Consider the following 23,574-nt stretch of genomic DNA (forward strand, 5'->3'; position numbering starts at 1 on the left):
GACACATACATGGTATAATATACGTAAAATGTCACGTAGGACATGAATTGTCATGTAAGATGTCACATAAAATAAGTGTGTCTACATGTTCAACTGGAGTACGGGTCGTGTCTCAGTCCCAATGTGGTTGATCATCCGGAAAGACCAACTAAGCATCACTGGCTTGGTCAGTCTTTACCTGACCAACTTCCTAATACTACACATGCTCATCAAACAACGTTTTTTGGCTTTCTTCAGAATTTGGCCCAAACTGTTCGGCAGATTCCCATTTATATAAGTTTAAGTGTCTACTTTTGTTCACCTAAAATTGAAAGGCATAAATGAGACATTAATAATGAAAGCAGAATCAAACGAGACCTTTTGTTCGCTTTTAACAATGTTATACAAATCTAATCTAATATCCTAAAACTCACGGAGTAAAATTAATAGCCAATTTGAATTGGCTTAAAAAAAGTAACTTTTAAAAAGTAACTTTTAAAGTGCTGAAAATTATTTTAAAAATAAGTAGTTATGTGTTTGGATAAAAGTGTTGCAGTTGAAAAAAAATTGTTGATGTGTTTGACAAATAAGTGTTGTTAAACACTTTTTTTTATCAAAATGCCTGAAATACCCTTAAAACTATTAACATAATAAAAAGTTGATTAATCTAAGTTTTTTATTTCTAAGAAAAATTTAAAAAAAATTAATTTATATTTTAATTCAATTTCAATAACTTAATATTTAAGTTAATTTTAAATGTGCAACTTATTTTAAATTTCAAAAATATATAATTTGAATAGATCATATGAAAGAATTTGGGAATTGTTTAAAAGAATTAAGGGTAAAAAAGTAATATACTTGGTCAAAGTAGAATGACTTTTAAGTTAAAAAAAAAAGAGTAGGAATCACCCTACTTTTAACTTTTGACTTATTTTAAGTCACTTTTGACTTATTTTAAGTTGTTCTTATAATTGTCAAAGGCTCTCACAAGTCAAAAACATACTTTTAAGTCAGTTTGATCAACTTAAAAATCCATCCAAATAGGCACTAATTATGAATTTCGCAGTATAACTTGTAACCCCAAAACAACAAAAAAAGTATCAAATCTAAATAGTAACACAATTTGATAGGTAATTCAACCACAATCTGATACAAATAACTAGTTAGAAAGTTCCCAAAAATAGTGAAGATCGTCGACATTCCTCCTATTATATATAACATATATAGTGAAGATCATCGTGTTTTAGCTTTAGGCAATCCATGGTTTTTTGGAATTTCCAGTGAGCCATTATATATAGGGAAAAAGGACAAATATACCCTCGAACTATCGTATATGATATGCAGATATCCTCCGTTATATTTTTGGGACATTATTGCCCCTGCCGTCCAAAAACTAGAGCATATATATACCCTTTATAACACACATACATGTGTCATAATCTTATCCACCAATCCAACATTTATTAAAGGGAAAAAAGGACAAAGATACCTTCAACCTATCGTAAATGCTATGCAGATACCCTCCGTCATACTTTTGGGACATTAGTGCTCCTGTCGTCCAAAAATTAAAGCATATATGCTCTTCACTCTAACGGAAGACTAAATAGGGACACGTGGCACAATTTTATCCACCAATTCGATATTTAATAAATGTCGGGTCGGTGGATAAGATTATGACACGTGTATGTCCGTTAGTATAAAGGGTATATATGCTCTAGTTTTTGAATGGTAGGGGCACCAATGTCCTAAAAGTATGACGGAGGATATTTGCATACCATATACAATAGTTCGGGGGTATATTTATCCTTTTCTCCTTTATTAAATATCGAATCAACGGATAAGATTGTGTCACGTGTCCCTATTTAGTCGAGTAAAGGGCGTGCATATATGCTCTAGTTTTTGGACGGCAGGAGCACCAATATCCCAAAAGTATAGCGGATGGTATCTGCATACCATTTATGATAGTCTGGGGGTACATTTTTCCTTTTTCCCTTATATATATAGTTCTAGTACAATGTGATTTATAACATTTTTGTCTAGTCGCTCACAATTCATGAGCTTTGTTTAAAGTATATAAAAGATTCTAACTTGATAGAACCTTGTGCAGGTTAAAGGTAAAAATTCATATGATTTCAGCATAAATAACTTTAATGTAACATCTCGCAATTTGAAATAGCTAGCAAGAAGATAAGAATTTGAAATAATCATTTTTGGAAAGAATGAAAATCTGGAAATTTACTTAAGTTAGGAAAAAGGTGAGTTTTTGGTCAACTTCAAACGAAAACTCCTAGCTCAGGATGAGTTAGGTGCACTTATAGGTATGGTTGGAAATCTCTTGAAACGCTCTTTCCAACGCCGCCAAGATTGCACGAATCTGACTTCGTATGAGTGAGATACGCCCATTGGAAGTTGGGATGTTCAAATAAGGAAATGTCCAATCCGGATTTTGAAGGGTATTTCAGTCTTTTCCTTATCCAATTAATTTAATTCGTTTTAGTGAAATAATTAAGGGTCAAATCAGAATGAGATCAGTTTAGTCAATTGGAAATTCACACTAGGGTTTGGAGAAAAGAGAAAAGAGGAGAAAGGAGAAGAAAAGCTCAAGATTCGCCAAGAACGATCAATTTTGGTTATGGATTTGCCAAGAAATTCATCTTACAAGGTATGTGAGTCTTTCATAGCGTTGGGTTCATTCACCCACGCGCCAAGCATGTTTAGTTCAGTGAAATCCATCCTAAAAGAGTTTGAAAGTTGATGTTCTTGACATGTATTCTTGAATTCGAATGTTGTTTTTGAATTGTGATGAATTGAGGAGTTTCTGAGATCTTTTGAGTTAGGTTCTTAGGTTCATATGCTAGGTATCTAAATCTAAAGAGTTTTTGAGAAAAATATTCGAATTTAGGCGAATTGGGGCTGTAAAATGGAGAAGAAAAAAGCCGAGCGTCATCTGGAACGCAAGTCCGTGTCGCGAACTTGCTCCCCCAGTGACCAAAAAGTTTCTCCACCTCGCAGTTAAGACGCGGACTCCTCTGTCTCAAAATTTAATTTCGCCAGTAATTATTTAAAACATCTCCGCGTCGCGGACTTGTTCCAAGATGGTGATTTCGTGACTTTTCTCATGTTTAGCTATTTAAGATCATTCCTAAACATCATGTGATCCTTCCTATCACAAATCAAAATCCTTGAATCCATAATTCAATTCAAGGACTAGTTAAGAGTCAAGTCAAGAGCAGTTAAGATCAAAGTCTAGAGAAGATCTTAAAGTTTTCCAAAAGTCTTTTGCAAACATTTTAACTTTTTTTTAAAACTTAAGTTTTTGAGTTCAGTAAAGAGTAAAGCTTGAAGTTCATTTCTTCAAAATTATATGGGGACTATGTATTCCCAGAGGGTTTAAAATGTTTTTACATTTAAACAAGAAAGGAAACCTCGATTTCCAAAGAGCCTTCGGGCTAGTTTCATAAAAGAGTAAATGCTTTCATAATTAAGAAAGAGGCGAAACTTTGATTTCCAAGATAGCCTTTGAGCTAAGTTTTTGAGTAATTATCTCAAATCACAGAAAGAAATATGTTTTTAAACATAAAGAGCTAGTATCGTATTTTGGGAGTAGTATTGAGCACCGATATAGGGGAGCGTTCAGAGAATCCATAGCCCCTATAAACCATGTAGCCATCATAGGTAGAAAAGGGTCATACTTTTTAGATGAATCCTTTTCACATAGACTAGTGGATCCACTTAGTGAGTTAGGTCCTATACCCCCGGCAAGGTATAGGATGGTCCTTGGCACCGTGAGGTAAAGTGTTGTATCATCACTATAGCTCTTAAGTGATGGTTGTCGGTTAGAGAAACTCCCACAACAATATTTTGTATTTTTATATACATCAGCTTATTTGTATTTTTACACGCATCTTAGAGTTATATGTATCTTTGCCTACACACAGAGTTGACATCATGTTTTAAACAGTGTTTCTTTATATTGCACTTGTTTTTAAACTGCTTTATATTGAAATGAGTTCAGTTATGCTGAGTTGAGTTGAGCCAGGTAAGTTCTTCAGTTCCTTTCAGATTCTTTTCAAGCCTATGTTGTGTTTAGCATTCCAACTCGCATACTCGTACATTCAATGTACTAATGCCAGTTGGCCTACATCTTATTATGATGTAGACACAGGTAACCAGGATCAGCATCCAGCGCATCGTTGATCCAGTTGAGCTTCAGAGTTGTTGGTGAGCCTCCTGGCATTCCGGAGGATCCCCCTTTTTCATTATTTTATCATTTTAGTTCATTAGGATGTCATGGGCTTATCCCGACATCCATCTCAGTTGTTTTAGAGGCTTCATAGATATAGTCAGTCAGATGTTAGTTCATTCGTCATCATTTTGTTATTGGCTTATGTTCATATTTGAATTACCATTTTGGCTAAGTTAAATGTTTATTTTAAAACATCATAAGTTTAGTTTGAGATATGTTGGGTTATCTTATATTTGGATTCTCTTTCTTATGTCTAAGTCTTCCGCTGAGTAAGTAAGCCAAAGCAAGGGTTCACTTGGGGAGCAATGGTTCTCGAGTGCCAATCTCGCCCAGAGTGTAGGCTCGGGGCGTGACATTTAAACCCCAAGAGATATAAGAAAAGTACATTATGAAAATATATCAGCACAATATATTGTGTTATACTATACAACAAAAGATTACATGATCAACCATACATATGAAACTCAATGCAGTTTTATTCATACGATTTTTTTAGCAAGGTTTAGAATAGCAAGACTATTACTATTATAGATCTTGCCACTACGTACAACGGTTTTATAATATTACATGATGATTTGTTTTGAGGCAATTGGCTAATGGATCACTTATTCATGGCCTTCACCTGAAGGATTGTATCCCATCACTAGGAGGTTAATATTTGTAATGTGGAGGGTTATATTTTCCACCTGGAGGTTTGTATTCGTCACTATGAGGTTTATATTTGTCACTTGGAGGTTTGTATTCATCATTAGGGGGTTTATATTTTTCATATGGGGGTTATGTTTGCCACCTGGAGATTTGTATTCGTCACTGGGGGTTTATATTTGTCATGTGGAGGGTTATATTCGTCACTAGAAGGTTTATATTTATCGTGGTCGTGCCTCGTGGCACGGCAACAACCATACTATTGAAATGGTTCGTCAGTAGAGATGTTCCCACAGGTGCCCTTTTTTCCACTGGTACTATAATTCCTATTCCTATCCCTTCATTCCCTCTTTTGGTCTATCTACATTCCAGGAAATTCATACGCTCCGCGGACGGAGCAAAAAGTGGAGTCTTGGTCAGAGCAAGCCGCCTATTCTATTACCAGACATAATTGGGAGAAGCTCATCCGAAACTAGAGCTAGAAACGCTTTATTTCGTTTCGTTCCCGTTCTTCATTTCCTTCTTCTCGAATCCAAGGGGGACTTCTCATATTTAGAATCTTTCTGCGGTGTGCTCCGTTTACTATTCTTTGTACTTTCTTCTTTTTACCAGCGATAGGTCAGCGAAGCCTGAGCGGGTGCGGAGAAGGAAAGGCCAAACACTTTGGCCTAACGGGAATGAGCAACGACGAAATGAGAAGATGAGGTACCTCGGGCACCCCCATTTAGAAAGAAGGGTCGAAGGTTTTGGGCCTGTAGCATGTGGATGATTATATTTGTCACCTGGAGGTTTTATATTCGTCACTAGGATGTTTATATTTGTCACCTGGAGGTTTGTATTCATCACTAGGAGATTTATATTTGTCATGTGAAGGGCTATATTTGTCACCCGGAAATTTATATTCATCACTAGGGGATTTATATTTGTCACGTGGAGGGTTATATTTATCACCTGGAGGTTTGTATTCATTACAAGGAGATTTATATTTGTCATGTGGGGGGCTATATTTGTCACCTGGAGGTTTCTATTCATCACTAGGGGCTTTATATTTGTCATGTACACCTGGAGGTTTGTATTCATCACTATGGGGTTTATAACCTGGAGGTTTATACTCATCACTAGGGGATTCATATTTGTCATGTGGGGGGTTATATTCGCCACACCGAGGTTTATATTTGTCATGTAGGGGGGTGTATTCGCCACTTGGAAGGGTTGTATCCATTGTTATATGCACCACCAAGAGATTTATATCTGTTGTTATAATCGTCATGTGGGGGTTTATATTCACTACCTGAGAAATTATTTCCACCACGTGGAGGATAATATCCGCCACCAAAATATTTATATCCATTGTTATATGCATCATGTTCATCTCTGGAATATCCGTCAATGTCATTATATCCATTTTCGTATACAACATCCGATTTCATTGCTACAAATATTAAATATGAAATTTAAATACTAGCATAACATTGAATAAATGTCAAATAATTAGATAAGAAATCCAATATTTCAAACAGATAACTACTAAAAGGAAAAAAAAACAATAAACTTACAGGTCTCAGCCAGTTCCCTAGCTACAACCTCAGAGCTTATTATTGCAAAAATAACCAAAAAATGCCAAGAAACAAAAAATGCCTTGGAACCCATCATTTTTTTCCTTTTTCAAAACTTAGTTATCTTAATGAAAGGATGAAGAAATTAATACATAATTGGGTTATATTTATACTAAAAGAATTTAATGTATTAAAATTTGATAAACGGTCACTTATCACTTATCTTGTCCAACCACCACGCATAGATTATATTTCCTTTGTTTCAATTTATTTGTATTATATTTTTAGTTTATTTTAGAAAAGAAGGAAATATAGGATCACAATATTTATCTGCATTTCGAGTTTGTGGATTTGAATAAACACAAACTACTGCTCTAATTACTAATAAAAGACCTTAAATCTTACTTAAACATAAGCTGCTATAAGCCTATAACTATACAAAGAAATTTTTGAAAACTCGTTTAAAATACGTAGATTTTAAAAGTTTTCCCAAGTAGGTTCTAATTGCTCAAACAATTTTTATTGCGTTAGTTTTCTACTTCATATATTTGAAATATATATTGCTATATTTTTGGTGGTAGGTGATCTATAAATACCTTCTATTTTTAATTATACGTTTTCATATTTGAAATATTTAAGAAAAAAATTACTTTTAATAAGGAACACTATAATCCTAAAGTGGAACATTCCTGTTAGAGAGGCTAAATGATTGAATACATTTACAACGGCTAAGATTAAATCTTCTTCAATTTCTCAGCTTTGATCAATGGATTTGCCTTTGCTATAGCTTCTGTCCCATTGACTTAAAATCAAATGTGCATGCATGAACCTCTGGATACCTATGGGTCCCACAAAAAATGGTCCCACACCTACATTTAAATCCCATTAACCTTATTTTCTTCCTACAAATCAAACACCTATTCGACTGCGGCATCACAACTTGTGCCGCCGCAGCCTCCACTAAATCCGGTATCAAAACAATCGGCTCGACTATCATTTTCTCTGACACCGTTTTTCGAAGAAAAAAGAGTTTTATATATATATATATATATATATATATTTAAATTCATAACTTTAAAAATACAATTAGCTCAATATTAAGACAGTATTGTAACTGGGATTTTAGTTGCAGGTATAACAAGTGATATATATATATATATATATATATATATATATATATATATATATATATATATTTCTTTCTTTTTTTGTTAAAAGGGTTTGATATACCTCTCAATTCTGTCATTTAGAGCTGATATATCTCTTGTTATGAAAGTGACTCACATATACCCCATTGTTATACAAATGACTCACATATATCCTTTTCCTCTAACGAAAGTGGAAAAAAAATTAATTATAATTTTTTTAATTATTTTTTTGAAAAAAATATAATCCATATAGGGTATATTAGATCCTCCTCACTTAGAAACAAGGTGACAAACCAAATGAACCATGCATGCACATGAGTTGCCAAAATGCATCTTGCTTAAAAGCAATTGTAGAATAACCTAAAGTTTGAGACAACCTAAAAAAATATGAAACTAAACTCTAATTCAAAGACTTTATATACTAAATGTTATCCGTCGTTACATAATGTCACACATCTATAATTTGAATGATAAACCTACAAGAAAAGTAGGGTACGAAGTAGAGTTACTATGAAAAGATACTTGGGATATAAAATGAAATATGATTATTAAATGATAAATAAAGACAAAATGAGAACAAAATAGTAAGGTAACAATGCGACGTTACATAAAATGTATTGTTGTGACCTAACGGTGATTCAAACGATACGATAAAATAGAATTTAAATAACAATCAAAACAAACATTGTATTTAAATTAACAATACAATGAGTAACGACCATCCAAACAAGGTGTTAGGATCAATTCAATTTATGCCCATGCTTTTTCAGTACTAGAGGAAGACACTTCATTTTACTTCCTGTCTTTATCAATTCCAATACATTTAGCCTCTGCATCTTTGGTCTTTTCAGCATGTCAACATTGGTTAATAGTGTCCTAGCAGTTTACATTTTACAATGTCGACAAAACTGAGAAACGTTCTCGTATTCAAGTCTTTGAGTAAAACCTTTACACGGATTATTTTAGATTTTTTTTTTAATCAATATAACTTAATGATATTAACAACCAAATGGAGGGGGACATAAAGACTAACCTCCTTTTACATGTTAGGACAAGAAAGATCCTATCCTATTAAGGTTCTTGATCCAGAGATCTGCCACTTCATTCATGCTTGGTATAGTTTTATTATTTGTAGCGAAATTCATAGAAAGAGGAGTACCGAGGGGCCTTAGTTCCAAGTATGACAATGGAACGGTAAACCTGGTAGCAAGGGCGGATCTAGATGCAGCCAGGGGTTGGGGTTCACTCAAACTCCCTTCGTCGAAAAATCACACTATATATAAGGTCAAATTATGATTATGAATATATATATTAAAATGAACCACCTAAAAATAAGTAAGAAGCTTAGCTCAATGGATAAAGGAGTTCAAGAATTGGCCCTATGTCATGGGTTTGAGTCCCACACGCACACAACCATCTTATTTGATAATGAAAGCATAGTGTTTGAACTCATTTTTTTTAAAATTTTGTACACCTTTTGGCTTACGTGTCACACTCCGTGACTCTACGTAGTTGAGGCATATGGGAGATATTTAGATGCCACGTAAGCCAAAAAGGTGTACAAAATTACCAAAAAAAAAATGAGTTCATGGAGGTAATAAGACCTTAGTTTAATCAAAATGTGTCTCTGAGATTTCGATCATAATTTATGGGGTACTTGTGCATTATCCCTAATTTTCTCTCTCATTTAATTATGAGAGGTTGTTGGATTTTCATTAGATTAGCACAATATGGTTAGGAGGACAGAAAGACTTCATTAATTTAGATAAGTGGTTATCAAAATAGCATATTTAGTCTTACACACAAAAATAGAATATTTGATGTAAATATTCATTATATTATATTAGTACAATGTGATTTATAACATTTTTGTCTAGTCGCCCATAATTCATGAGCTTTGTTTAAAGTATATAAAGGAATCTAACTTGATAAAACCATGTAAAGGTTAAAGGTAAAAATTCATATGATTTCAGCATAAATAACTTTAAGCCCCGAGAGATATAAGAAACGTACATTATGAAAATATATTAGCACAATATATTGTGTTATATTATACAACAAAATATTACATGATCAACCATACATATGAACTCAATGATGTTTTATTCAGTATGATTAATTTAGCAAGGTTTTAGATCGAGTAGCTAGACTATTACTATTATAGATCTTGCCTCTACGTATAACGGTTTAATAATATTACATGATGATTTGTTGTGAGGCAATTGGCTAATCGATCACTTATTCATGGCCTTCACCTGAAGGATTGTATCCATCACTAGGGGGTTTATATTTGTAATGTGGAGGGTTATATTTGCTGCCTGAAGGTTTTTATTCATCACTAGGAGGTTTATATTTGTCACCTGGAGGTTTGTATTCATCACTAGGGGGTTTATATTTGTCATATGGGGGGTTATGTTTATCACCTAGAGGTTTGTATTCATCACTAGGGGATTTATATTTGTCATGTGGAGGGTTATATTTGTCACTTGGAGGTTTGTATTCGTCACTAGGGGATTTATATTTGTCATGTGGAGGGTTATATTTGTCACTTGGAGGTTTGTATTCGTCACTAGAAGGTTTATATTTGTCATGTGGAGGGTTATATTTGTCACCTGGAGGTTTGTATTCGTCACTAGGAGGTTTATATTTGTCACCTGCAAGTTTGTATTCATCACTAGGAGATTTATATTTGTCATGTGAGTGGTTATATTTGTCACCTGGGGATTTGTATTCATCACTAGGGGGTTTATATTTGTCATGTGAAGGGTTATATTTGTCACCTGGAGGTTTGTATTCGTCACTAGAAGGTTTATATTTGTAATGTGGGGGGATATATTTGTCACCTGGAGGTTTGTATTCATCACTAGGGGGTTTATATTTATCATGTGCACCTGGAGGTTTATATTCATCACTAGGGGGTTTATAACCTGGCGGTTTATACTCATCACTAGGGGATTTATATTTGCCATGTGGGAGGTTATATTCGCCACACCGAGGTTTATATTTGTCATGTTGGGGGTTGTATTCGCCACTTGGAGGGTTGTATCCGCTATGTGGGGGTTTATTTCCACCACTTGGAGGCTTATATCCATTGTTATATGAACCATCAAGAGATTTATATCTGTTGTTATAATCGTCATGTGGGGGTTTATATCCCCTACCTGGAAAATTATATCCATCACGTGGAAGATAATATCCGCCACCAAAATATTTATATTCATCATGCTCATCTCTGGAATATCCGTCAATGTCATTATATCCATCATCGTGTACATCATCTGATTTCATTGCTACAAATATCAAATGTGAAATTTAAATACTGGCATAACATTGAATAAATGCCAAATAATTAGATAAGAAATCCAATATTTCAAATAGATAATTATTAAAAAAAAAAAAAAAAAACTTACAGGTCTCAGTCAACTCCTTAGCCACAACCTCAAAGCTTATTATTGCAAAAGTAACCAAAAAAATGCCTTGGAACCCATCATTTTTTTCTTTTTCAAAACTTAGTTATCCTAATTAAAGGATGAAGAAATTGATACAACATTGGGTTATATTTATACTAAAAAGAACTCAATGTATTAAAAATTGATAAACGGTCACTTATCACTTATCTTGCCCAACCATCATACATATATTATATTTCCTCTGTTTCAATTTATTTGTATTATATTCTTAATCTGTTTTTAAAAAGAAGGTAGTATAGCACCACAATATTTATCTGCATTTTGTGATGTACACTAAATAAAATAAGTGTTTATAGTTAAAAAATAAAATAAGCATAAATTATCAAATATTTTCTTGTGATGGGAGAGTGAATCTCATACAAAAGATGAAATATTTTTAAAAAATTATAATTTCAATACTTTACTAAAATCTCTAAGAGTAATAAATAACTAAAAGTTATTATTACATTTATCATAATGTAAATTTTGTACATATTTATTTTTTACGTAATTTCCTTTTCTTGAACTTTTTTTTTTTGGGTGGAAATTTCAATAAACACAAACTACTGCTCTAATAGACTAATACTAATAGAGTCATACTAATAAAAGAGCTTCTTAAATCTTACTTAAACATAAACTGCTATAAGCCTAGAACTATACAAAGAAATTTTTGGAAACACGTTTTAAAATACGTAAATTTTAAAAGTTTTCCCAAGTAGGTTCTAATTGCTCAAACAATTTTTATTGCGTTAGTTTTCTACTTCATATATTTGAAGTATATATTGCTATCATTTTTGGTGGTAGGTGATCGATTAGTACCTTCTATTTTTAATTATACGTTTTCAAATTTGAAATATTTGAGAAAAAAATTACTTTTGATAGGGAACACTATAATCCTAAAGTGGACCATTCCTGATAGAGAGGCTAAAGTAGAGTTGAGACGTCAGATTTATCTTGAATCTAATATTTTTTATGTGAAGCATAAATTTTATAAATAAAAATTTATTCAAATTGCAACAAATTTTATAAGAAGTGATGGTAAACACTTAGCCGGATTTGAATGAAAAAGAGCGTGTCTAACTAATCTATCTATATATAATAGGAGAAGAAAAAACGCCACATGTCAGCGCCACAAATTTTTAGAATTTTAAATAAATAATTAATTATTATATAACTATTATCTATCTATAAATAAAAAAAATTAAATAAAAATAGACACATGTCATCAACTTACACAAATCTATCTATACTAGATATAGGACCCCGTGCCAACACGGGGCCCAATATATATATATATTTTTTATTTTAATTTATGTCATATTATGGAATTTGAGAAGTTATTGAAATTTTTATATAATTTTTAAAATATTTTAAAATTTTAGCTATTGTGATTTGTAGTACTTTTTTTTAACATAATTTTGAAAAAAATATTTATTACTCTGTTTGTTCTAATTTATGTGGCACACACAGAATTTTAAATATTAAGCATTTTTTATATGTCTCTTTAATATATTAAGTTGTTAATTATTGTATTTTATTGTACATTTTGAACCTAATTTTTTAATAATATATGTTATTTGCCATGTCCCAATTTATGTGACATTAATTGATAGATTTGTTGGAGTCGAGAGATTTATTTTGTTAATTATTGTAATTTATTTTTATTTTTCCCGTCAATTTCAAACAATATATGTTGTTAATTGATAGAATACTTTTAATGTAATATTTTTTAAAAAAATATGTGTGACTCTCCATGTCCCAATTTATGTGGCACATGTAAAGTTTTGACAATTAACCAAAATTTTAATACATTTAAAAAAATATTTTTAAGTCATTAAATTTTAAGTAATAAGTAATTTAAATTGTTGTATTATTTATTACAATTTATAATACTTTTAAAGTAGTTAAAATATTGTACAATTTATTATGATTTATAACACTTTTTTTTTAAATTTATGTCATATTATGGAATTTGAGAAGTTATTGAAATTTTTATATGATTTTAAAAATATTTTAAATTGTTAGCTATTGTGATTTGTAGTACTTTTTTTAACATAATTTTGAAAATAATATTTATTAATCTATTTGTTCTAATTTATGTGGCACATGCAAAATTTCAAATATTAACCCTTTTTTATATGTCTCTTTAATATATTAAGTTGTTAATTATTGTATTTTATAGTACATTTTGAACCTAATTTTTTAATAATATATGTTATTTGCCATGTCCCAATTTATGTGGCATTAATTGATAGATTTGTTGGAGTCGAGAGATTTATTTTGTTAATTTTTGTAATTTATAAATTTTTTTTCGTCGACTATTTTTTTTTATTAATTATTGTAATTTATTGTTTCTTTTTCGTCAATTTCAAACAATATATGTTTATCATATAATTCATTTTATGTGGTACCAATAGAATTTAGAGACTCAATTAAATTTTGTATATAAGTTTTAAATAATTAAGCTGTTAATTATTGTAATGTATAGTATTACTTATAGTATTTTAAATATATTTAAATATTATATGTTAGGTTTTTTATCCTAATTTATATGGCATTGATAGAATTTAAAGTGTCAAATAATTGTTAATTATTGTAATAGATAATATGGAGTATTTAAGTCATTTATAGTATAGTATAATTAATATATAATATGTAGTATTTAAGTGTTATATTATGGAATTTGAGAAGTTATTGAAATTTTTATATGATTTTAAAATTTTTTAAACTGTTAGCTAATGTGATTTGTAGTACTTTTTTTTTTACATAATTTTGAAAATAATATTTATTACTCTATTTGTTCTAATTTATGTGGCACATGCAAAATTTCAAATATTAACCATTTTTTATATGTCTCTTTAATATATTAAGTTGTTAATTATTGTATTTCATAGTACATTTTGAACCTAATTTTTTAATAATATCTGTTATTTGCCATGTCCCAATTTATGTGGCATTAATTGATAGATTTGTTGGAGTCGAGAGATTTATTTTGTTAATTATTGAAATTTATAGTTTCTTTTTCGTCAATTTCAAACAATATATGTTGTTAATTGATAGAATACTTTTAATGTAATTTTTTTTTTAAAAATATGTGTGACTGTCCATGTCCCAATTTATGTGGCACATGTAAAGTTTTGACAATTAACCAAAATTTTAATACATTTAAAAAAATATTTTTAAGTCGTTAAATTTTAAGTAATTTAAATTGTTGTATTATTTATTACAATTTATAATGCTTTTAAAGTAGTTTAAATATTGTACTATTTATTATGATTTATAACACTTTTTTTTAAAATTTATGTCATATTATGGAATTTGAGAAGTTATTGAAATTTTTATATGATTTTAAAAATATTTTAAATTGTTAGCTAACGTGATTTGTAGTACTTTTTTTTAACATAATTTTGAAAGTAATATTTATTACTCTATTTGTTCTAATTTATGTGGCACATGCAGAATTTTAAATATTAACCCTTTTTTATGTCTCTTTAATATATTAAGTTGTTAATTATTGTATTTTTTTAGTACATTTTGAACCTATTTTTTTAATACTATATGTTATTTGCCATGTCCCAATTTATGTGGCATTAATTGATAGATTTGTTGGAGTCGAGAGATTTATTTGTTAATTATTGTAATTTATAGTTTCTTTTTCGTCAATTTCAAACAATATATGTTGTTAATTGATAGATTTTTTGGAGTGGACTATTTTTTTATTAATTATTGTAATTTATTGTTTCTTTTTCGTCAATTTCAAACAATAGATGTTTATTATTTAATCTATTTTATGTGGTACCAATAAAATTTAGAGACTCAATTAAATTTTTTATATAAGTTTTAAATAATTAAGCTGTTAATTATTGTAATGTATAGTATTACTTATATTATTTTTAAATATATTTAAATATTATATGTTAGGTTTTTTATCCTAATTTATATGGCATTGATAGAATTTAAAGTGTCAAATAATTGTTAATTATTGTAATAGATAATATGGAGTATTTAAGTCATTTATAGTATAGTAATTAATATATAATATGTAGTATTTAAGTGTTATATTATGGAATTTGAGAAGTTATTGAAATTTTTATATGATTGTAAAAATATTTTAAATTCATAACTATATATTTCAATGTACAAGATTTTGATAAAATAAAATCTTTAAAGTTAAATTATAATGTTTTTGAAATTTAAATTATTAAAACATATATAATGATTTTATAGAAAAAATAATATCATATAAACTTAAATGAAAAGGATAATAAATTCAACTTTTACCATGATAAGGTTGAAAAGTATTATTTAATTGGAAGGAGGTGGGGCCCACTTATATATTTTATATAGTAAGTATTGGACATTTGTAATGATTTAATTGGAACAATGGTAGCAAATCCTAGACTCTTCTAATATATAGTAATATAGTAATATAGTAATATAATAGGAGAAGAAAAAATGGCACATGTCAGCGCCACAAATTTTCAAAATTTTAAATAATTATTAATTAATAATTAAATATTGTAAATTCAAAATTTGAAATAAAAGTAAACACATGTCATCAAGTTACCCAAATAATGAAAACTGTCAACATTAAAAAAGGTTTTCTTTTTTAAAATCAAAATATAAAGCCGTTGCAGTTTTTTTGTTTTTTTAATAGTCAATTGATTTTTTATATTTAAAAAAAAATACGAATAGTGTTGCAAAACTTTCAAACAATGAATTTCAATTCTACTCAAACTCAATATACAAGACAGTTTAAATTGAAAAATGAGGATAATTTTTTCTGTTTTCAAAATAGTCAATTTAAAAAATATAACCGTACCATTTTAAAAAAAAAGTAACTTCCCACATTTAAACTATAACTATAAATATTCTTTAAATTGACATTAACCCACTCTCTCTATTATGAACATCTAAAGGAAAAAAAGCTCTTGATCAAAGCAGTCTGTTTTTACAATCATCAAATTCGTTTTTTTTTCTTCTTATTTTGACAGTCGTTAAATTCGTTCTTTTTTCTTCTTAGCGGTGGAAGAATTGAAAAACAATCAAAGCATTTTGTAACCGAGATATAGATCCAACGGTACATTCTTTGAATTTTAAATAGTAAATTCAAATCGAATTTAAAGTTTACTGCACATCAGTGCTTCATGTTGGAGTCCTAAAAACGTGCAACATTAATCAATGCATGTTTATAACTTTTTTTCTTTCTTTTATTTGATTTTTGTAAGATTTTTACATTAATTATTTAAACTAAAAAATAAATATATAATATATACACATAATTTATAATAGATACACATACGGTTACAATTTTTTTGCATACAAATAAATTTTTAAACTTTTAAAATAGAAAATTAGGAAAAAAAAATTTACGCAATAATCTGGAAAAATTATGAAAACGTACTAATTGAAAGTAATATTAATTATTAAATATAAAACATGCCTAAATTTGTGCCACACTTTACTATTTAATATTTATAGTTATTTTCATTTGAATTTTTCGTTTTTCTTGAAATAATTCATAACTCAAAGTATTTTAATTTGTAAATGGTAAATTCAAAAAAAAAATTAACAATTAACAAATTAAAATTAAAATTATAATAGTACACACTCTAAAATAACTATACCGCAAAAAATAAATAAAGTCACGTTTCTTTTTTTTACCTGATTTTATAGCAAATTAACAATTACAAGGTCAATTTTATCTCCTACAGGTGTTGAATAGATTTGTTTACCTTTAAATTAAGATAGATTTTTTAGTTTTACTGTCGTTACTTATTTTTATTAATGGGGTAAGTTTAAAATTTGTATAATTGCATTTATTTTTTTGAATATTGTTATATGTAAAAGGACAAGACAGTGATGAATCCCTGTAATTAAGGTTACTGATCAACAAAAAATTATATGCCCATTTATTGAAAAACGTCACTAAATGAGAAATTGCATTGAACATATAACAAATTGATTTTGTTTACTTGGTTATATGTGGTTTCAATGAATATTATGTGTGTTTCTAAATATCTAAACTAAACACAATTCCAATTAGATTTACCAAAATAATATTTTCTTATAGTGATTATGGACCACTGATTAAGAGTATGTTTTTTATATTTAATATGCAATATCTATATTTTTTGAAAATTATTTTATTCTATGTCAAAATATACTTTTAATGGTTAGCTTTAGTTAATTTTCTAAAGTACTTCCAAAATAGATTGTGGTATCAACTTATTTTTGCAAATGTTCATGATGCATTCATATATCAATAGACTTTTCAGCAAAAAGACACTTACAAATTACAATATATAATGTATGTTGATTATGTATTTTTTATGAGCAAAAAGATTACGAATATAAAAAAATTAAAATTATTTTATGCTTTTATGTGACTTATCTTTTTTCAAGTAACATTGCTCATAATGAATTAATATTTAGTTTTTTCTGAATATAAAAAAATTAAAATTATTTTATGCTTTTATGTGACTTATCTTTTTTCAAGTAACATTGCTCATAATGAATTAATATTTAGTTTTTTCTGCATGCAGATACGAAAATTATTTTTAAAAGTTATTTCAAATGGGTAAAAATAAATAAAACATGAAAAATAAAATTTTAAAAATTATTCAATATTTTCACATTTAATCAGATGTAAAATTCTCCCATATGTGAAAAATAAAATTAAAAAACTTCAAATTCTTTATTAAATATAAAATATAAATATAAAAATTGACTATGTATGTATGTATGTATGTATGTTTGTATGTTTGTATATAAATATATATAAAAATTAAATTATTAGTTTAAATAATGAAATATATTTTAAATCTAAAATCTAAAAATCTTTTTAAATGATAAGAATACTTTTAAGTTTACACAAAAGGGGAGAGAAGATAAAATCAGAAAATGAACAAAATTTTATTAACTAACTAAATATAAATATGTGGCTAAAATAACGACAACAATCTTTTTTAAAGGAGAAGAATACTTATGCACGGTGGAGTCATTTAAAACATAATTCATATTAAATTAAAAAATATAATTAAAAATATTTTAAATCTGAACTTTTTTTAAAAAAATCGGAAAATCTTTTTAAATCTGAAAATATTTTAATTTTAAGCCAAAAAAAAAAAAGAAAAAAAAAGATAACTGTACCATATTTTTTATAAAAAAATAGTACTTCCCACGTTTTAAAAATACATATATAACTACACTGGCTGCTAAAATTTAGGAACTACCAATTATGTTTATATTTACATAAATCTAAACACAAATCAATTTAGCCTATTTTTCTGTAAATATATTTCCACAAAATATTTGGTAGATAACTATTACATATACAAATAATGATGCTATAATTTAGGATTGTGTAGCGAGAGAAACAAGGACATATTGTTATTTTGTTTCTACTAATTATATAAAACATTAGCAAAATTGTTTAAATAATTAAGGGAAAAGGGTCTGATATACCCCTCAACTTTGTCATTTAGAGCTGATATACCCCTCGTTATGAAAGTGGCTCATATATACCCCTACTTATACAAATGGCTCACATATACCCTTTTCCTTTAACGGAAATGAAAAAAATTAATTTCAGGTTAATTTTTTATTATTTTTAAAAAAAAATATAATCCCATATGAGTATATTTAATCCTCCTCAAACATATATATTTTTTTAACTTTTTTTTTTTGTTTCAATAACTAATTTAGATTTATTATTTTGATGGTCAAATTTATTTATGTTTCACTAATATTCTTATAAAACTTATTATAGATGACCAAATTGTTTTCTTCAAATACAAAAATTAAATTACAATATAGACCAAAAAAATAAAATTTTAAATTATAATATGGCCACAAAAAAATAGTTTTAAATTTTTTTCTTTAACACTAAGGAATGAAAGAAAAAAATAAAATAAGAATAAGAAACTCAAATAATTATAATAAAAGAAGTCAAAAAATAATTTATGAATAAAAAGATTAAAATATATAGCTTGAACTTTGCTAGAAGAATCATATATACCCCTAAATAATTTTTAAGAAAATTAAAAGTCAAAAATATAAATTTAAAACTAACTTTTGCACTTCCGTTAAATAAAGGGTATATGTGAGCTCATTTTGTAACTGTAGGGGTATATGTGAGCCGTTTGTATAACGGTAAGGGTATATATGAGCCACTTTCATAACGAGGGGCATATCAGCTTCAAATGACAAAGTTGAGGGGTATATCAGGCCCTTTCCTGTAATTAAGATTATTTTTACCTTTAAATTAATTTTCTATTATATTTTTACACAAATTTAATACAATATATATATATATATATATTAGCATGCCATTTAATCTTATGATATCAAATATTTCATATGGAATATTAGATTTAATAAAGTATTATCATATTTTTTTTATTCAAACCAAATACAGAGAATAAAGTACAAACAAATAAACATATTTAATGTATTTGATTTTTTATCAAAATAAAATAATCAGAAAATTAATGGTATTTTAGAAAAAATTCAACATAATATATTATAAAACTAAAAGTATATTTAATATAGCTATAGATATAATAGTAATACAATAGATTAAATCGTGTACTAATAATATTAATTTAATGTGCTTAAATAAATAAGTTAATGATTTGTATTATTATATTATTATTACTATAATGTATTAAATATATTATTAAGTGCATAATACATTTTATTAGTTATTTTTAATTATAAAATTATTACATTTTAAATTATTCACGCAGCGTGCGGGCAAGTATACTAGTATGGGTAATAATAAAAGCGATAACCATTCCTCTTATAATTTTTTTTTTTTGAAAAGGGTCTGATAAACCTCTCAACTTTGTTATTTAGAGCTGATATATGCCTCATTATGAAAGTGACTCGTATATACCCTCAATGTTATACAAATGACTCACATATACTCTTTTCCTCTAACGAAAGTGAAAAAAAATATTTTAATTTAATTTTTAAATTATTTTTTTGAAAAAAAATATAATCCATATGGGGTATATTAGATCCTCCTCACACGTATTTTTGTTTTTTTGACTTTTATGTTTCAACGACTAATTTTTATTATTTTGATGGTCAAACTTATTTATGTTTCACTAATTTTCTTGTAAAATTTATTATCGATGCCCCATTTATTTTATTTTATTTTATTTTTATAAATACAAAAACTATATTACAATACGGTCAAAAAAAAAAAGTTTTAAATTGAAGGATACCTTTGGGAGGTGTCAAGGTTGTGAGGGTATAAGTAGGTAGTGCATGTAATAAATGTTTAATCGAAGTAACTTTTCCACCTTATGGAAGAAAGTGTCATTATATGCTATCAAGAATTGTCAAATCTGGAATCTTTTTTTTGTTATCCCTCGTAATACTATGAAAATATTTTTTATTTTTTTCTCCCTCCTCAAACCATTTGACTTTTGATTTTTGTATCAATAAAAAAAGAGTCAAGTATGCAAAGCCACTTTATAGATTCAGCATGAGTTTTGTTGGCATCTTTATCTTTCATGTTCTATTTTACAATGAATGTATGCTTCTTCAAAGAATTGAACTTTCTCTTCCCATTAGTATGCGTATCGATCGATTCGGTTCGATTTTGAAGTTAACCGATTCGACTTATCGATTATCGGTTTGTAGACATGCTAAATCGTTATTAAACCATTAAGATATTGACTTGTTTTGGTTATTATTTTATCGGCTATTGATCGTTATCGATTTAATTGTTAAAATTTAACACACAAAAAAATCACTTAAAAACAAGGTGACAAATCAAATGAACCATGCATGCACATGAGTTGCCAAAATGCATCTTGCTTAAAAGCAAACACTGACGCATTGTAGAATAACCTAAAGTTTGAGACAACCTAAAAAAAAATGAAACTAAACTCTAATTCAAAGACTTTATATACCAAATGGTATAAATATAATTAGATAATTTACTATTGGGTTATCGGTTAATCCGTTAAGAAAAAACTTCAAACCTCTAAGAATGGATAACTCGATAATGAAAAAATCAAAACTGTTTTGAGAACCTGGAAGATTTCACCCAAAAATTAAGAAATCTAATTCCTGGGTAATTTCTTTGTTGTGTTTGAAAGGAATCTTCAACTAATTCCTGGCTAATTTATTCGATAAATTAAACGGCATTTTTTTGGTTTTCTTACACTTTGTTTGGATGGTTGTTACATATTCTTTCATAATGTATTCTATTGTGTTGTATTGTATCCTATCGTATTGTTTTAATGAATACAATGTTTGTATATATTGTATTCATGTTATCCGTCGTTACACAATGTCACACATCCATAATTTAAATGATAAACCTACAAGAAAAGTAGGGTACGGAGTAGAGTTACTATGAAAAGATACTTAGGATAAAATATGAGATATGATTATTAAATGATAAATAAAGACAAAATGAGAACAAAATAGTAAGGTAACAATGCGACGTTACATAAAATGTATCGTCGTGACCTAACGGTGATTCAAATGATACGATACAATAGAATTTAGGTAACAATCAAAACAAACATTGCATTTAAACTAACAATACAACGGATAACGAACATCCAAACAAGGTGTTAGGATCAATTCAATTTATGCCCATGCCTTTTCAGTACCAGAGGAAGACACTTCATTTTACTTCCTTTCTTTATCAATTCCAATACATTTAGCCTCTGCATCTTTGGTCTTTTCAGCATGCCAACATTGACTAATAGTGGAGAAAAGGATCAAAATGGTCCTTTATGTTTGAGTTAAGAATCAAAGTAGTCCTTCTCTTTTAACATGGAGCACTAATAGTTCTCCATGTTTCAAGAATTGGTACACTTTTGATATGCTTCCAAACATATGTCTATTTTTTAATAGAGCCTTTCTTTTGCACGTGAGAAAGCATATACATGATAATTTTAATTTCGCCATTGCAAATCAAATTTAACCGTCTTCTTTGATAACTCTGTATTCACGTGGTGGAAACAAGATTTTTCCCTTCTTCTCCGTAGTATTCATCCCTAATTTCATAACTTTGATTTTCCTATTATACAAACAAAAATCATTATTTGAAGTAAATTTTGAGCAACTTAAGGAAATTCCCTCCGAGAATCACTATAAATATACATATAGTTTTTTTTAGTATTTATAAAAACAAGTGAGGAAAGGAGAGTATTGTTCTGTGATCAACTCTAGTTATCTGTTCTTTCATAATTGTAATCAACATTAGTTGAATTAACTAGACTTGTCATCGCATGATATTTGTTTTCGAATATGCTAACAAGTCTTTTCATTCTAGATTGTCACTCTCCTTTTTCCTGTACTTTTCTTCTGTCACTCTTCTTCTCTAATATATATATATATATACGATATAATTTAAATAAAAGCTTAGTCAATTCTTGGAAGCAACTACCTTTTATTGTTGCGCCATAACAACATAATTGCTTCCATGAATCGACTAAGCTTTTAATGGAATTTAGAATGAAATTTTGACTATAGGGTTTGATTGAAGAAGAAAGGGAATATAAAATAGAAGTCTGATTTGATAAGGAGGTCAGAGGGACAAAAAAACTGAGTTTTTTTTTTTTGGTGGGTGGGGGGGGGGGGGGGACTTTCTCACGTGCAAAAGAAAGGTTGGGTTAAAAAATAGACAAATATTTGGAAGAATACTAAAAATGTACCAATTCATGAAACATGGAGGACTATTAGTGCTCCATGTTAAAAGAGAAGGACTATTTTGATTCTTAACTCAAACATAAAGGACGATTTTGATCCTTTTCTCACTAATAGTGTCCTAGCACTTTACATTTTACAATGTCGACAAAACTTACAAACGTTCTCGTATTCAAGTTTTTGAGTAAAACCTTTCAACGGATTATTTTAGATTTTTTTTAATCAACATAACTTAATGATATTAACAACCAAATGGAGGGGGACATAAAGCCTAACCTCCTTTTACATCTTAGGACAAGAAAGATCCTATCCTATTAAGGTTCTTGATCCAGAGATCTTAACAAAATAAAACAATTATACTAATGCATTTAAACTACAATTGTTAATGCATATAAATAAAAGTATTCAAGGTGGATCAAATTGCTAGGTATTAGTCTTCTTGGCTCTTCTTCGAAAGGCGGAAAAATCCAATTTATTCATCCTAAAAAGACCTTCAGTACTCACTTTTGGAAGATCCACTTCTTGCAAAAAATCTTCGGATCTTGAATTTGAGTGGCATATCTTGCTAGAGCATCTGCCACTTCATTCATGCTTGGTCTAGTTGTATTATTTGTAGCGAAATCCATAGAAAGAGGAGTACCGAGGGGCCTTAGTTCCAAGTATGATAATGGAACGGCAACTTGGCGAATCTAGATGTAGCCAGGGGTTGGGGTTCACTCAAACTCCCTTCGTCGAAAAATCACACTATATATAAGGTCAAATTATGATTTTATGAATATATATATTAAAATGAACCACCTAAAAACAAGTAAGAAGTTTAGCTCAATGGATAAAGGAGTTCAAGGATTGGCCCTATGTCATGGGTTTGAGTC

General features: G+C 28.6%; 2 protein-coding genes across 2 annotated transcripts; both read right to left on the bottom strand.

The window, feature by feature from the left end:
* Positions 1-6,048: 6,048 nt before the first annotated feature.
* On the bottom strand, positions 6,049-6,520 carry LOC125810331 (glycine-rich protein HC1-like). The gene is made up of 2 exons (XM_049489837.1): positions 6,427-6,520; positions 6,049-6,302 (listed from the first exon to the last, which is right to left on the bottom strand). Exons 1-2 carry the CDS (start codon positions 6,518-6,520, stop codon positions 6,049-6,051), a joined length of 348 nt encoding a protein of 115 aa, XP_049345794.1.
* A 3,382-nt stretch (positions 6,521-9,902) lies between these two features.
* Positions 9,903-10,862, bottom strand: LOC125810332 (uncharacterized). Its single transcript, XM_049489838.1, has one exon. The coding sequence runs from the start codon at positions 10,860-10,862 to the stop codon at positions 9,903-9,905; it is 960 nt and encodes a 319-aa protein (XP_049345795.1).
* Positions 10,863-23,574: the final 12,712 nt, after the last annotated feature.

Source organism: Solanum verrucosum, unplaced genomic scaffold (assembly GCF_900185275.1).
Source record: "Solanum verrucosum unplaced genomic scaffold, falcon-dt-bn FXZP01000038.1, whole genome shotgun sequence".
Classification (NCBI taxonomy): Eukaryota; Viridiplantae; Streptophyta; class Magnoliopsida; order Solanales; family Solanaceae; genus Solanum; species Solanum verrucosum.